The 17,989-nt window shown below is 44.1% G+C and overlaps 1 protein-coding gene across 1 annotated transcript in view; it reads left to right on the top strand.

Moving 5' to 3' along the window:
- Positions 1–2,218: 2,218 nt before the first annotated feature.
- Positions 2,219–17,989, top strand: part of pik3r6a (phosphoinositide-3-kinase, regulatory subunit 6a) — a 93,888-nt gene continuing 78,117 nt past the window's right edge. Inside the window, exon 1 of the mRNA XM_037689968.1 lies at positions 2,219–2,323. Within this exon, the coding sequence (XP_037545896.1) occupies positions 2,245–2,323 (79 nt within the window). The 5' untranslated portion in view covers positions 2,219–2,244. The remainder of the gene's footprint in view (positions 2,324–17,989) is intronic.

The raw sequence follows: 17,989 nt of genomic DNA, 5'->3' as shown, positions 1-17,989 counted from the left end.
TCTCAGCCTTGTCTGAATTTGAGTACTATTTTGTTAAACCGTAACAGTTTTTAAAACATCGATTTTTTGCACTAAAATTGCATTTTTTAATTTTTTTAGAAAAGCAAAGGGAGAGAGCACGTTCTGTGTTAAACATGGAGCGAAACTTTCTGTTTGTTACTGTGAAACATTGTAATGTTTAATAACCATGATGTGGTGTTCTTCATCTTATCAAGGGCTATTTTAAATCTGACACCTCCTGTTTATTTACACTTGAAAAAGTTAAATTCTTGATTTGATTAATTTTTTTAAATGCCTGTGAGCAGCTTTTTTATGTTTGCACTAGGGATGGGTCCGATCCAATCCAGTATCGGTATCAGCCTCCGATACCAGCATAATTTACGTATCAGATTTTTCCGATCCACCTGCTGATATTTCCAATCCATGATGCAAGTTGGCTTCAAACTATCGAATGGATTTCCTGTACGGCGGCGTGTCTCATGAACCCAGAGTAATCAGACCCGCCTCACATTCAGGAAGTCCATTTCATAGTTTGCAGCCAGCTACAACGTGAGTACTGAGTTAGCAGCACTGTGGCTAACAGCTAACAAACTTTTCATCTAAACATGTCCCCTGTGTGGAAGTATTTTACACTAGAAACACCACAAAACAAGACAGCATCGTGCAATGTCTGCAGAGCCATAGCGCCACATTAAACCACGGTAAAGTTAGTTTTACGATGGACATTCGAGCTCTGTGGCTTAAGCGGGGCACTGCTATTTGCTCAACCCACAACAGGCGACTCAACCCCGGCCAGCCGCGTCCAATCTGCCCCACTCAGTCTGCCCGTCTCTGAGGAGGGACAGACTGAGCGCGGCTGCCCCAAATCAGGCTGCCTGCTTCGGATTGAACAAGAAGAAGACATTGCTGAAGCCACGGAGCTCGAATGTTTACTGAGAAGTTGCTAAACTTCATCATAATTAATGACCAACCACTATCAGTTGTAGAAAACGAAAGATTTCACAGCTTGATACTTGCAGCCAAGATATAGTTTACCCTCCAGGAGATATTTATCAGTACAACAGTAGACAATCATAAAAAAAACATATGATTTGAAAATTATATATATTAAAAACAAAAACAGCTACATTATAAAGTGATGTCCATCCATCCATCCATTTTCTTTACCCGCTTATTCCATTTTGGGTCACGGGGGTCGCCGGTGCCCATGTCCAGCAATCGCTGTGCGAGGGGCGGGGTACACCCTGGACGGGTCGCAAGTCCATCACAGGGCCTATAAAGTGATGTAAAATACTAAAAACAGGAACATGCCTGTTGGTTTATGCCAGGTGTTTGAAGCCATTTAACATTTTATTTTATTTTAGTCATTTATTCATTCATTTAAAAGAAACAAAATTAAAAAAAAATCATCAGAAAGAAAACATTGAATGAAAAAGAGTGCAGAAAGAAGAAAAACAATTCTTATATCTGCCCCTTATTTTAAAAAAAATATAAAATAACTAAACAATCACTTAAATTAATGACTAATATCCACTTTAAAACTAGGAATAAAAATAAACATGTTTTGTGTTAGCAGAATTTAATTCTAACTTTAAAACTTATCCAACAATAATACAACTTACCTCAAGTTGCCTTTTTGGACGTGCATGCGTATATTTGGACAAATTGTACTTGACAGGAGATTATTACAGCCTCATATAAAATCAATGATGATAATGATATCAGAACTGGATCGGTATCGGCCGATATTTAGATTTAGGTATCGGGAATCGGATCGGAAGTAAAAAAAAGTGGATCGGTGCATCCCTAGTTTGCACCCTCACAGCTTTGATGTCCGTCTCTAAACCCCTCAGGAATAAGACGTGTGATCAGGTGAATGATGAATATCGGACATTTTAAGTGTGTGTTTCTGTTATGTCATGAGTTTAAGATTCATGATGTTTTGCACATTATTCTGACTTATGAAGGATATATTTACAGATTGTGATGTAATTGTGTAAATAAATGATTTTTGTAAAACAGAGTTGTTGCTTTTTATAATGCTTGAACGTCGACTCAGGTGAAGAACGAGAACAGCTCTCCATGTGTTTTTGTTCAGAAGTCACCAGATGGTGCTGTTTATTTGCTGAGCTGCTGAGGAACATCTGCACTCACTCTGCCTTGGAGAGTTGGTGAGCATCTGCTCACGATGAGGCTGCGAGACCCTCCCCCATCATCTGCAGCTGGAGAGCAGCGGTGGCACCGATGGAGAAGAAGCAGGAATCTTCTCTTCAGTATGGTTCACTGGAGCACACAGCATGGAGCAGAGACGCCAAGGAACCAGGTTATCTCACAACACACTTCTGATCTTTAATGTGATTAAAACTCACCTGGATTTATGCGTTAGCTGATTCTTCTGAGGCGCTCCCTCAATGTGTGCCGTTTATTTTTACTCTCAAACAACTGCAACATTAACGTCAGGCTAATTCTACACCAGAATATTATTAATCCAAGTGTTTGTGCTCTTTAATGTCTTTTTTTGACACTTTTTCTTTCATGTTTGGGGTTTTGTTGTACAATGATCAGCAGTGTAATGAGTTTTTTTTTTTTTTTTTTTTTACTCTGAATATGTCAGGAATCTGCAGGTGTCTCTTCAGATCAGGTGTATATGTCAGTGAATGACTCACATTTCTGGAGCTGCAGCCACAAGTTACAATATTCTGCCTCATTGTGTCACTTGCTTTTATTGTTTATGTAAAGGACGTCAAGCGTTATTATTTTTAAACTCAAATCAATTTTTAATCCATCAAAACTTACTGTAACAGATCCCACCCCCCACCACTTGTGTTTTTTCAAAGCTCATAATGACACTGATGACATTAAGGGTCTTGATTTATCCAAAGGACAATTCAAAATGTAATTTTTGGTCTACAGTTATTTTCAGCACAGGAAAACCAACAGATTCTGTGTTAATAAAAACACACTAAGATCTGTGGACAGGCTGGAACTGGTTTGTGCTTGACGTGATTGCTGTAAAGTCCTAAATTACTTATTTTTATTAGAATTTTGAAATCTGTATCTAGGCTGATACTGTTAAATATTTGTGACATGTTGGCATATTTTGAATTTTTTTTTTCCATTTGAACAACATAAAGAATTTGTTGTAAAACAGTTGAGTGTAATGAGTCTAATGTATATTGTGTATGTCTTGGGTTGATGAGTGGGAAAGTTATTGAATACTACAGTTTGCCCGTAGTATGCAAAGTACACTGTAGTACATTTGTACTATGCACTAAAACCCACAGCTTTATCTGGTCGTCTATCGGTACCTTTTCCATTAGCTCGACTCGGTGCGGGTTCAAAAACTTTCCATTGGGTGACCCCACCTATCTCCAGTTTTGCTTTCAGGACTTATTGACCCGAGGTTCTAAGCGAGCCGAGTCGAGCTGAGGATTTGATGTCAGCAGACTGCAGGCCATTAACAGCCAAAGAGCAACATCAATGTAAGGGTGTCTTCTTCTCAAGAAACAAACCCGCCATTTGTAAAACCTCACAATTACAGTATTCACTTTTTTATTTTTGAAGAAATATATATAATGGTAACATATACACAACCACCATGGTACTTTAAGGAGACACAGATGTTTCTGTGGTTAGATAGGAACATACAGAAGGAGATGTATTGGGGGGTGGGGGTTGTCTTCTTGTGGCTTCTTCAAGGGTCGCAACAGCGAATGAACTCATACCATAGGCGTCGCAACCATTATATGTGAAGGGGACAAGTCCCCCCCCCCACATAAAAAAAAAAAAAATTTTTTTGGCCCCCCCCCCCCCCCCACTTTTACTATAAAACATTAATTCAGGCGGCGCAGTTCTATTTCGTATAGGCTTCGCCCTTTAAGGCTGTCGCTGGTGGGTTTTATCCCGTCATGCAAAGCATCGCACTGAAAAATTTTGTCCACGCCCACCTGTTGTGTGGGCCCCACCCGGTCCGTATAAATTACGTTAAGAGCAGGTAATTGGCTCCCATTTTTCTTCAGCAAGCTAAGAAGAACGAAGAAGGGAAGTTGTCCAGCTTTACCAGCACAACCTTTGTTAAGGCTGCCTGTGGTCCCGCCACGCCAACCTCCTGCCGTCCCGGTGAGTTCTCCTCCCTGAGGAGAAGCAGACGAGCAGCCTTGTTTCAAGGTAAGCGCCGAGGAATATTTCTCAGTGGCGGGTCGCTACACGCTGGACGACGCCATCTTTTATTCTTCCTTTTATCGCCAACTCTCGGAGCGAATCGGATGGTTCCTCTGGAACAGGCGATGTCAGCAGCAGCCCCCGCTGCTCACTCCCTCCTGGAGAGCGTAGTGTCGGAACGAGGGGGGCTGAGCTATTGCCCCCCCCCCCTGGACCTTTTTTCGCATCGGCGACCACACCGCTGCCAGCCGTCGGTGCCCTCCTCTGGAGCTGCCCGGCATAATCCAGGAGGTGGCTGACACAAAGGGACTTTTTTCCGTCCCTCTCCTTCCCCCCGCCCAGATCAGATGATCTAGCGGGAAGGTTTTTTGGCTCCACCCCGGCTCGCCATCCTGATCTTATCTGGCCTCGTTTTCCCAGCAGTGACGTCTTACTGGAACAAGGCTGCAGCCAGACCTGGTAGACTGAGAGCGCTGGTTTTCCACATCCGCGCCCATCACCAGAGTGGAGGGGTTTAACTAAGTGGAAATTCCCTCGGTGCCCCCCCCCCCCCCCCAGAGCCAAGCTTGGCGGAGGCTCTCGGAGCAAAGATGTCCATGTTGGACCAGCGTCCTGCGCCTCCGGGGAGGCATGACCAGACGGTGACGTCGCGCTCCAACCGAGCTCACCAGTGTGCGTTCCATGCGGCCGCAGCGAACAATACGTTGCGCCACTGACGTACAGCTTCTCAGAGGCCGGAGGGACAGACCTGCCTGAGGAGACAAGAGCTCCCTCTGCAGGGCGTCTTGCGGGGGATGTGTGTGTGCAATGATGACAAGAGTTTTTGAAATAAAACACGAACATCATTCAAAGATTAAAGTGTCTGATTCAGCCTGTCTGTCAGTTAGAATGATCTCACAGCGGCTTCTCTTTACACATCCTCCACACAAAACGAGCCGGTGTCCTAAAACAGGTTTTTCAAAATCACCGCAGCTTTAAGATAAACACGAGACGCTCGCATGACACAGCAGTCGATGTGAATGTGGTCCGCAGAATGAGTCCAGTGGGATAACTCGCTCTCAGCCCGAGCTGCACGCTTTTCACTGCAGCGGTGTCAAACGTGCGCTCCCAAGATGCCGGCAGCCTTCACCCAAACGGCGCTGCATTGATGAAGGCGCGCACACCTCTCCCCAGCACACGCCGGCTCGCATCAGCATGAATGTGAGACCGCAGAACGAATCCAGTGGGAATCCTCGCTCTCAGCAGGAGCTGAAAGCTTCTCACCGCAGTGATGTCAAACGCACGCTCCCATGACGCCAGCAGCTTTTACCCAATCAGCGCCGCATTGTTGAAGGTGCGCACACCTCTCCTGAACACACGCCAGTTCACATCGACATGAATGTGAACCCAAAGCTTGAGCGCGGCACAGAAGTGCGCTCAGAGCCTTTTCGAGAAAGCCTCGCCTTGGGTCACGCGGAGCACACTTCCGCGACGCATGACGGCGGTCGAGGCTGTAAACTGGCTGACATCTGTAAGAAACATGAAGCACCACATAAACGCGCGCCCACTCCACGAACGTTACGTGGAGTGGCAGCGGACGTGCTCTCTAGACAGATGGATGAGCAGGCTGATCAACAAAGGTTATACGCTACAATTTGCAGCTCAACCCTCTCCGTTCAGAGGAGTTTTAGAGACGGTTCTGTCATCGCCAGACCAGGTCTCATTCCTAAACGCAGAAGTCCAGGAACTTCTGGTAAAAGAGGTAATTTCCAGGGTTCTCGACCTTCCCATCTTCCCTCAGCGCACGTCAGCTCACATCAGCATGGATGTGAGCCCACAGCTTGTGCGTGGCATAGGAACGCTGCGCACCCACGGCAGTCCTAAACCGGTTCCGCATGCTCGGGCGCGCGCACCTTCCCTCAGCTCACATCAGCATGGATGTGAGCCCGCAGCCTGTGCGCGGCATAGGAACGCCGCGCACCCGCGGCAGTACTAATCCGGTTCCACATGGTCAGGGCACGTGCACCCTCCCTCAGCGCACGCCAGCTCACATCAGCACAGATGTGGGATTGTTCTAGAATTGCGCCGCTTAAGGTGGCTGCATGTTGGAATGACTCTGTTACTTTCATTCTGAGATATTACTTTTGAAAACATTAATTCCTCTTTTTTCTGGATATAAATCACTTTTTTTGGATGATTATTTCCTCTGGTGTCGGATGCTGAGCAGCTGGAAGGATTTTTACAGAAATATCTTTGCTTTTGGACATTTGTTATGATGCGTAACCATAACAACAAGGTTGTTTTTTTACAACCGGGAGCAGCTGATTAACATCTCCAAAGCTCCAATAATATCTCAACTACAGCCTCAAATCCCAAATGAGTTGAAAAGGAGGTGTCGTGGATGCAGAACAGGAGCAAAGAAGAGGGAGAAAGAGAGAAGAATGAAGTTTAAACCATCTCTTCCATCAATTATGATGGGCAATGTGAGATTGCTGGGAAACAAGTTGGATGAACTTCAACCCCTAACAAGGACCCATCCAGAGTATTGGGAATGCAGTGTTATGTGTTTCATTGAGACATGGCTGCAGGATCATATCCCCGACTCCAGCGTTTCCTTGCCAGTCTTTCTGACCATACGAGCAGATAGAAATTTAAAGAGGAGTGGCAAAAGGAAAGGAGGTGGGTTGGCAGTGCTTGTGAACAACAGATGGTGTAATCCTGGACATGTTACTGTGAAGTGTCATCTCTGCAGTCCAGATATTGAACTGTTAGCCCTAAGTTGTCGTCCATATTATTTGCCAAGAGAGTTCACCAGTGTTATTTTGGCAACTGTTTACATTCAACCCAATGCTGTTGCCGAGACTGCGTGTGATGTCATCAGCTCCAAGGTTGCTAAGCTACAGACACAACACCATAGTGCGTTTGTTGCCATATCTGGGGATTTTAATCATGCCTCTCTCTGCTACACTTCTGACAATCCAACAGTTTGTCAGCTGCTCTACCAGAGAAAACAAAACACTGGACTTGTTTTATGCAAATGTCAAGGATTCATACATCACTAAAGCAAGACCCCCTTTTGGCAAATCAGATCACAATCTTGTGTTTCTCTGCTCAAAATATAAACCCCTTGTTCAGATGCAACCTGCAATAAAGAGAACAGTGAGAAAATGGTCAACGGAAGCTGAAGAAGCCCTGCGAGGTTGTTTTGAGGCTACAGACTGGGATACACTGTGCCAGCCACATGGAGAGGACATCAATGCCATGACTGAGTGTGTGACCAACTATATAAACTTCTGTGTAAACAACACCATCCCCCCCAGAACAGTGAGATGCTTCCCCAATAACAAACCCTGGATCACCACTGACCTGAAGGAACTGCTAAACCAGAAAAAAAGAGCCTTCAGGGAGGGAGACAGGGAATTATTGAGGAGCACACAGAAGTAACTAAATGTCAAGATCAGAAACAGCAAGGAGGTGTACAAGAAGAAGCTGGAGAGCAAGCTCCAACAGAACAATATCAGAGAGGTCTAAAAAAGTTAAATCTGGTCCTCTGGACATGTCCAGAGGACCAGATTTAACTTTTTTAGATTTTTCTAGAGACGGAACCCGAATAAGGCTGCAGGTCCAGATGGTGTCAGTCCCAGAGTCCTGAAGGTCTGTGCAGAGCAGCTCTGTGGGGTTCTGCAGCACCTCTTCAACCTTAGCCTGACCCAGGAGAAGGTTCCAGTGTTGTGGAAAACATCCTGTCTTGTTCCAGTGCCAAAAAAAAACCTCACCCATCAGTCCTCAATGACTATAGACCTGTTGCCCTGACATCCCACATCATGAAGGTCCTAGAGAGACTTCTTCTGACCCACCTGACTAGACAAACAAACACATATCAGGACCCACTGCAGTTTGTTTATTGACATGGACTTGGAGTTGAAGATGCCATCATAGACCTGCTTCAGCAAACTCACTGTCATCTAGAAAAGGCAGACAGCACTTTGAGGGTCATGTCCTTTGATTTCTCCAGTGCATTTAACACAATCCAGCCTGATTTGCTTTGTCAGAAACTTCAGAAGACTCAGGTGGAGGCCTCAACAATTGCCTGGATCAAAGACTACCTGACGGACAGACCACAGTTTGTGAGACTGAAGGGTTGTGTGTCTAACCAGGTGGTCAGTAGCTCAGGAGCACCACAGGGGACTGTACTCTCACCATTCCTTTTCACTTTGTACACATCAGATTTCCAGTATAAAACAGACTCCTGTCATCTGCAGAAATATTCTGATGACTCTGCAGTAGTCGGGTGTATCAGAGATGGACAAGAAGCTGAGTACAGGGAACTGGTGGACCGCTCTGTGGCATGGTGTGGAAACAATCATCTCATATTGAATGTGAACAAAACAAAGGAGATGATTGTAGATTTCAGGAGAATCAGGAACAGGTCCAACCCTACTTCCATCGTGGGAGGAGAAGTGGAGTTGGTGGAGAAGTATAAATACCTTTGAGTTCACCTGGACAATAGACTGGACTGGAAATGCAACAGTGAAGCTGTCTACAAGAAGGGACAGAGCAGACTGTACTTCTTAAGGAAGCTGAAGTCCTTCAACGTTTGCAGCAAGATGCTGCATATCTTCTATAAGTCTGTTGTAGAGAGCACTATCTCTTCTGCCATCATCTGCTGGGGAAGCAGCACCAGAGCAAGTGACTTAAAAAAGATCAACAAGCTCATAAAGAGGGCAGCACGGTGGCGCAACTGGTAGAGCTGCTGCCTCTCAGCGAGCAAGTCCTTGGTTCAAACCCCGGTCCAGGGGCCTTTCTGGGTGGAGTTTGCATGTTCTCTCCGTGCATGCGTGGGTTTTCTCCGGGTGCTCCGGTTTCCTCCCACTGACCAAAAACATGTATGTTAGGCTGATTGGTAACTCTAAATTGTCCCTAGGTGTGAATGAGAGAGTGAATGGTTGTTAGTCTCTATGTGGCCCTGTGATGGACTTGCGACTCGTCTAGGGTGTACCCCGCCCCTCGCACAGTGATTGCTGGACATGGGCACCAGCGACCCCCGTGACCCAAAATGGAATAAGCGGGTAAAGATAATGGATGGATGGATGAAGCTCATAAAGAAGGCTGGCTCAGTTCTGGGGACTCCTCTAGAACCTTTGGAGATGATTGTTCAAAGAAGGGTTCTTCATAAAATGAAGAACATTATAGACAACCCTCAGCATCCTCTTTATCAGACTGTCATACAACAACAAAGTGTCTTCAGTCAGAGGCTTTTTCAAATCCGTTGTAGGACAGACTGCTACAAGAGATCCTTCCTGCCCACAGCCATCAACATCTATAACAACTCATTAATGAAACCAGGATGATGAGTTACCATAATTTACCTCTGGGATTAATAAAGTATTTTTGAATTGAATTGAATTGAAAAAATATTTTTGAATTCATTGTGAGCCCACAGCCTGAGTGAGGCACACATGACGGCGGTGATTGGCGTCCGTAAATAATGTGACGCAGTATGAACGCGTGCCTGCTTCCCGAACATTACGCAGAGTGGCAACGAGCGTGCGCTCCAGATAGATGGATTAACCGTTATCAGCAGGGGATTCACGCTGTAGTATGGCTCAAACCCCCATTCAGAGGAACTCTAGAGACGTTGTCTGTCATCTCTAGAACAGATCTCGTCCCCCCTCGCAGCTTAGGAAATTCTGATTAAAAATTGAATTTTCAGGGTCCAAGAAGGAGAGGAAAACACAGGGTTCCACTCTCGTCACTTCCTGGTCCCAAACGGACCAGAAGGATGAGATTCATATTAGATTTGTCAATTTTGAACTGTGAGACAACATGTCCATTTCAAATGTGTCAAGTCGCTCTGCAGCCGCCACACAGAGCAGGGAGGAGATTTCTACTTTATCTGGACATCTGTTGATGCTGACCCGCTTTTCCAGACAGGCACAACTCACGTGAAACCGGCAGAGTGATAACAGCTGTTTCCGTCAGCAGACTTACGTCACGTGTCAGACTTCACAGAGGCACATACATTTCTCGAGCTGCGGGGGCGCTGTGGCCACCCCACACAGCAACTCATATAAATGTTTTTGGAGTGTCAGGGGTTTTGAATGTGATTCAACACTTTGCCTCTGTGCTGCGGAATCATCATGTGTTGATTCACATAGACAACAAGTGACTGTTGCATACATAAGCAGCAGGGGGGTGCACGCTCAGCCCAAATGTTACACATTGTGAGACAGATGCTGTGTTGGGCACACCAAAATCTGCTCTCCATCAGAGCAGTGTACATCCCCGGTGTTCTGAACAGGGGGTGGATGTGATGTCCAGGGACGGTCCGCGTCACGGAGACCGGACCCCCCATCCAGAGCTGATGGCTCAGACATGGCAGAAAGTTAGCAAAGCGGCTGTGGACCTGTTTGCAACACGAGAGAATGCTCAGTGTCAACTATGGTTCTCACTGAGCCTGCGGGATGAACCACCGCTAGGGGTAGATGCGTTTGCTCACAGCCCGTGGCCCAAAATGCTTCTTTACACATTTTCCCCACTCCCTCTGATATTACGGTTTCTGAACCGAGTTCAGGAGGAGGGATTGACAGCTCTCCTGGTGGCTCCCAAGCACGTGAACGCACCATGGTTCCCGGTTCTACGACACCTGTTATTGGGGCGCCCGTGGAAACTGCCGTGGAAGGAGGACACTCTCTTCTAGGTGGGAGTAGCGATCAGGAGTTACCCAGAAATAGGCCATCACCTTTGGGTCTGGCCGCTGAGCAGATCCACTTAGAGAGGATGGGTCTCTCTCAAGATGTAGTGCGCACAATCCAGGATTCACGTACTGCATCCACCACAGCGCTGTACACATCAAAGTGGACAGCTTTTTAGCGCTGGTGTACAGAAAAAGGTGTAGAAGCCACTTCATGTCCACTAGGTGGCATGCTGTCCTTTCTGCAGCAGCTGATGGACAGAAATCTGGCATTCAGCACGATTAAAATGTACACTGCAGCCATCTCTTCCTGTCATGAAGGTTTCGGGGACAGAACAGCTTTTAATCATCTGCTGATGAAGCGTTTTTTTAAAGGTGTATAGAGACGCAGACCTGTTTCACGCCCACTTGCTCCACAGTGGGATTTAACGCTGGTCCTGCGAGCCCTGATCAAAGCTTCATTTGAGCCACTGAATCAGGTTCCAATTACTGGGTGTTGACCAATTATTGGTCAACACCCTGCTCATTTATTTGCTTTTATCTACGTGATGTGACGGCTCGTTCCGTGACACATTCTGTCCTTAGTGTTTTAACAGAATGAATATTGTTGTTTCATGGAACCTCATTTAAACTCACTTCTGACTGCATGCATTTACAGTGTGAGATGTTGCTATCAGTCACAAGTTGTGACTGTTGTTCTGATTCTATTGTTACCAATCAGTTCATTTGATTAATAATCAGTTCACTTGTTATTATTAATCTGTTCATATTGATCAGCCGTGAATCTGTTTGGTTCACAGCCTTTTTTCAGCATCTTCCTTTCCCCATTGAAAGCTTTCCAGGGCGCTCATGCACTCAGAACACATAGCTACACAGCACACGTCTGTGCATGGTACGCATAATTACGCAACGCGTAATTACGCAAATCGAGAGCTGAGTGACAAGACGTTTTTGGGAAAGTTGCTGCTTCGTATGGTGTTCAAATGGACCCAGTGAGGCAAGGACTAAATCTGCTTCGCCTTTAACCCACCAGCGACAGCTTTAAAGGGCGAAGCCTATACGAAATAGAACGTTGGTTACGTACTGTAACCCCAGATTCTATGAGTATAGGCGTAGCCTTTTAAGCGTCGGGCCTCACTGGCTCCTAAATGGCTGAAGAAAAAGCTATTTTTGGAGCCAATTACCCGCTCTTAACGTAATTTATACAGACCGGGTGGGGCCCACACAACAGGTGGGCGTGGACTAAATTTTTCAGTGCGATGCATTGCATGACGGGATAAAACCCACCAGCGACAGCCTTAAAGGGCCATGCCTATACTCATAGAATCTGGGGTTACAGTACGTAACAAATGTTTCTCTTTCTTCTTGAACAAATCCATTCCACTTGATTAATGGAAGAACACTCAGGTTACTAAAACTCCACTCCAGGTTTTCCTGGTTACCTCCAACTCTAAACAAAGCAGCCTGTTGCCACGGTCACAATATACAGTGGTCACAGATTATGGTGTAACACCTGCAGTGTTTCTGTGTGTCTCCTCCCGTCTCGGCATAAAACTCGCACAGGTGGAGGAGATGGGGACACCTCTGTGTTACTCGCGTGCCAGTTTAGTATGCTTAGTGTGGGCAGTTGTTGACCGGAGGGTGGTGATCATAAACATATATTCATGTTAGGAGGAGAGAAGTGGAGTGCTACGTCTGTAGCATGTTAGCTTAGCAGTAACTGACGCTGTAAGACGCTGCAGGTGTGAGAGATGCTGTGTGTTCAGGTGCATTAAAGCTGAAATGTCTTTAAAACCCCACACCTTATTGTCCTCAAGCTTCATGAGAAACATCATTTAGATGAGGAGTGTTGAACACAAATAAAAAAGTCCAGTGATGATGTTTTTTATTTTTCTATAAACACAATAGTGCCGACCTGACGCTCTGTATTAAAGTGTATTAAAGTTAAAATGTCTTTAAAACCCACAGCTGAATTTACACAAACTTGGTAAGAAACATGCTTTAAATGTGTGGAAATAAAGGAAATCTAGGTGAAATGTTGCTTTTTTGTACACTAGTGAACACCTTTGTTTTTACGCGCGCGCACACACGCACGCGCGTGCACACACGCACACCTACACACATCATTGTGTCCCCCCCCCCCCCACACACACACACACACATACATTATGGATGCTTCTGACACCCTTGACTCATACAGAGACTTGGCAATTGTTTTTACGCCGGACATCCTTCCTGACACAACCACAGACCACTGCAGAGAGCTGCCATGTCGGGCGTCCAGGGGAGCAGATGGTGGAGGTTAAGGGCCTTGCTCGTGGGCCTACAGTGGGGCAAATGAGGGTGGAGGCAGGTGTGGGTGTTTCATCTTTCCCACCCACATTTTGATGTTGTCGGTTTGGGGATCGAACTGGCAACCTTCCGATCGCAGGCGCACCTTCAGAAGGAGCTAGTCTAAATAGATTTAATTTATGGGTTCAACCGGCAGAGGGAAGGTGACTCAACCACAGCATTTTTGGAAATCATGGTGGAGGCTAGAGAGTGTTCTGTGATTTTATTTTACTTACCTGTTGGGGATGTTTCAAGCAGCCACGTTATGATGACATACCCACATCCAAGTGGCACTCATGGAAAACATCCGAGATTTTGTAGAACTGAGTTGAGTCGAATTAGGGAGAAGCAAGTCGTGCTGAGAATGGATGATGGAAAAACGTCTGTTTATTTACATTTGGCCCTGAAAGATAAGATAAACTGTACCAAAACATGATCCACCATGGACTATGCTATGCTCTGTGTGTACCCATGACCAGAAGTACAGTGTACCCATCCATGACCAGAAGTACAGTGTACCCATGACCAGAAGTACAGTGTACCCATGGTCATTATGTTCTGGTGCTGTCTTGTCCTCACGTTGCGGTTGTGGCCTTCAAACCAACAGCAGGCTTTGTAGTTTCTTCCAAGTCTATGTTTGTGAAATAAATGTCAGGTTGAAAATGTTGGTCTTACTGTACATAAGTACGCATCAAGTTATCTTCGTAACTTAGTATATCAAAGAAATGTAAGTCAAATGCACAAAAAGTGAGTCAGGTGTATGACTCACAACAGTTCCATCTTTTTACATGGTCGATGCTTTCCCACGTGGCCACCATGTGAGTAGTCATATTTTTAAAGTCTATCTCAGGTAAAGCCTCCCCCCCCCCCCCCTTACACTTAAAGTGATTTTACTGATTTTATACTCACATTTTCCTCTAATTTTGCCTCCATTCCATTTTCCTCATCCCCTGAACTGTTTGATAGTTCTGTTACAGTAAGATTTTCAATTCAGTTTATTTATATAGCTCAAAGTCCCAACAGAAGTTGTCTCAGGGCATTGTACAAAAACATTCACATACATTATCAAAGCCAATTAGTAAAAGTTCTCTATCTAAAGAAGCAGCAGATTGTGTTGAATCTTCACTTTGTCATAGTCTCCCGTCCTGAGCAAGCACAAAGGAGACAGCTGAAAGGAAAAAAAACTCCCTTTTAACAGGAAGAAACCCAGCAGGACCAGGCTCAGGACAAGTGGCCATCAGCTTTGACTGGTGGGGGTATGAGAGGAACAGGAAGGAGAAACAGACAAACACAGAATGACAGGTCCAGGTGAACTTTCTATAGGAGGAAAGACAAAAACATAAGGATAGAAATAATTACAAATGGAAACAGGTAGAGTAGAACAAGTACAGACATCAGCAGAGTGAGGAAATGTGGTCAGTTTATCTTCCAGCAGTCTAAGCCTATAGCAGCATAACTAAGGGACAGCTCAGAAAACCTAAGCCAACCCTAACCATAGGATTTATCAAAAAGGAAAGTCTTAAGCCCAGTCTTTAAACTGGATAATGTGTCAGCCTCATGGACAGAAACTGGAAGTTGGTTCCACAAGAGAGGAGCCTGATAACTGAAACATCTTCCTCCCATTCTACTTTTGGAAACTCTAAGAACCACAAGTAAACCTACAGTCTGGGAGCGAAGTGCTCTGTTAGGAAAATATAGATCTGTAATGTAAGATGGAGCTAGGTTGTTGAAAGATTTGTATATTAGACATAAGATTTCGAATTCTATCTTGAATTTGTCAGCGAGTCAATGGAGAGAAGCTAAAACTGGAAAGATATCCTCTCTCCTACTAACATTAAAACTGGCAGCAACATTTTGGATCAATTGAAGACATTTTTAATAATTTAAAAAAATTTTGAAAAATAGGAATAAAGTAAACGAGTACTGGAGTTTAAGAAACAGAGTTTAAGCTGTGCTCACAGTGTCCTGTGTATCCTGGAGTTTAGAGAAAAGAGTGAAATTAATTCAGAAATGTGGGAAAAAAGGGAAATGAGTAGCCGAAAGGTGTAGAGATGAGTCATAGCTGCTCGGTGTAACCTGTTCTCCTGATCCTCTGCAGTCGAACACCCTGTTTTCAACAGTAGAGGAGTATCTGAGGCTGTATTGTGTATAACAAGATGTGATGGTGCATCAGATGATCCTGTTCTGATATAACAGCTCTGCAGGTTCCTTGTGTCTTTTTTTCCTCCCATTTTTGTCATCATGTCAAATAATGTGTAGTTTCCAAAAATGATGGTCACTGGATGTAAAAGGAAATTCTAGATGATTCTTATTGCAAAAAGACAAGCATGCAACCATAGCAAACCTATTCACCAAGCCCTCCACTACCGTGTTTTAATTGGCATTTGTGCTGATATGCTGTGTTTGGTGGAAACCATCCCGGCTGAGAGTTGACAGGCAAAGAGGTTAAATAAACTAAAAGTAGTGCAACAACAGCAGCAAAATCCAGATGCATCAATCTAAACTCTTAAAAATGAGCATGAATCTTGGCATGAGGTGAACATAAAATGACAACAAAGGTCTGAACTGAAAATTTGGAATTATAAATACTGAGGAGTCAACTGAGAGCTGCTGTAATGATTGTCAAACAACAACCAGGTCAGAAAGTAAAACAAGCTGAAAGAAACCAGGTAGCAGGATAAGAAATAAAACAACATGAGGATCTTTAAAAAAATTTAAAAAAAAAGGGGGGGGGGGGGTTCATTTTATGTGAAAATTCAGAATGTATGCATTGAGCTAGCTAAAAGTAACACAACTTAAAATTACTTGGGGGGCTAGCTAGATGCTAAAAGTAACAAAAACTAAGCAAAAACTAAAATCTTACTAAAAGCTAATATAGCAAAATACAAGCAACAAGTAGCAAAAGACTAGCTAGAAGTTAAAAAAAAAAAAAAAAAAAAAAAGCAACCTAAATGCTAATAATAGCAAGAGGCTATATAAAAGTTGCAAAAGATTATTTGAAAATTTAATAAAATGGTAGCTAAAAGCTACTAGCTCAAAACTGAAAGTAGCATAAGAAGACAAAACTGAACAAGTGGGCACATTGGTGGGGGTTTCTGGGGATCCTCCCCCAGAAAATTTTGAATAAAGTAGATGCCATTTCCTGCATTCTGGTGTATTTTAACAGGTTGTTAAACATCTAGTTTTACCTGCATAAGTAAATACTTGATTCAATAATTATTTTAGAGAGCACGATACAAGAAGTAGCCTGACCAACAGCTCTCCTTGTGTGAATAGAGCACACTCCACTTTTCTCACGCATCCTAACCACACCTCGGTCAACAACTGCTTGCACTAATGTAACGCTGAGCTAACATGCAACATAGAGGTGTCTCCCCCCACCCCAACAACAAAAAACCCTGAAGGATGAGTGCCCTGCAAGCCAAGTGACCTAGAGAGGAAACACTGCATGCGGTGTGGCGAGTTGTTGTAAGTAACCAGGAAAACCCGGAGTGGACTTTTAATGAATTTAGTATTCTATTAGAATTAGAAACAGCACTGAGTGAGCTAATATTTCATGGTAAATGTGTGAGTGGGGAGGGGGGGGGGGGGGTGTCCAAGTGAATATTTATTTAAATGTGAGGGGGGCACGTCCCCATCACATATAATTGATGCAACACCTATGACAAGAAGAAATAAAGGTGTTGAATGAGCTGAATGTTTTGATTGATGAATAGCTAAAATAAAGTCTGCATACACATCCAAACAGGAAAACATAGTGTGAAGATTTTTAACAGCTTAACTGTAGTCTCATCTGTCCAAAGACATTGTTCGAAAATTATTTTCTGCCAACCTAAACCATGCTGCCATGCTTAAGCAACCCGTCCAACCAGCTGTACTTGTTTCAGGCTTTTCCTAATTTACATTTCTTGGTTTTTTTTTACATGAAACTTGCTAACTGAGAGTGAAATAGACTTGGAAGAACTTCTCTTTTGACAGTTTCACTTTTACTCAGTCTGACATGAGTTTGCACTGACGTCCACTTTTTGGGTAAATTGTCTTCCGTCTGTTTTAAGCTCATGAATAATTTCTTACCCTGATTAAAATAATCCTATATAAACTCATAAACCTCTCCCAGACGGCTGGGTAGCAACTATTGTTTCTGTAATGAACAGCACCTGCTGCTCTCTTCCATCCTAATTACTGTGAAAGTGGAAAGGGAACATTTAGCTTTTCACTCATTGCTACTGCATCCTTCCTCAGTTTTTGTTAAATAAACAGCGACATGGTGAAATATGCTGTTCATCACTGTGTGCTAGTGTCCCTTTGTATACAAACCAACCTGTTTAATATAAATTTGACTGAATTTAAAGTAACCAGCAGTTTTCATGAAGCATTGTTAATGCAGTTCACTTTTGCTGCTATAGCCTTGAATCATCCAAGTCAAATTTGAATTATGATTTTCTGCTCTTATTTGGCTTTTACATGGTAAAGCAGTGGAAATTGTCCTCGCTGCACCATAAACCTTATTGATTACAAGCTGAATGAGACTTGAACAATTTTTTTTAATTTTTTTTACTTGAGCTCTGCTAAGGTGAGGAGTAGATTAAAAGATCTGAAGGTCCCATAGAGACTCGGGGACTGAAGGCTTTAATATTTCATTGTTTAGGAAAAAAATGAACAGCAGGAAGAGTTGCTTTTCTTTCTGGGTGCATTCACACTAGCCTTGTTTAGTCCGCTTTAATCGAACTCTAGCTCGTTTTCCATGAAAGTCCGGTTCGTTTAGGGAGGTGTGAACGCGCCATCGAACTCTGTCACGGAACAAAAAGGCGAACTCTGGCCCGG

Source organism: Nematolebias whitei, chromosome 16 (genome assembly GCF_014905685.2).
Source record: "Nematolebias whitei isolate Nwh7 chromosome 16, NemWhi1, whole genome shotgun sequence".
Taxonomy (NCBI): Eukaryota; Metazoa; Chordata; class Actinopteri; order Cyprinodontiformes; family Rivulidae; genus Nematolebias; species Nematolebias whitei.
This window is presented reverse-complemented; position numbering and strand designations above follow the sequence as displayed.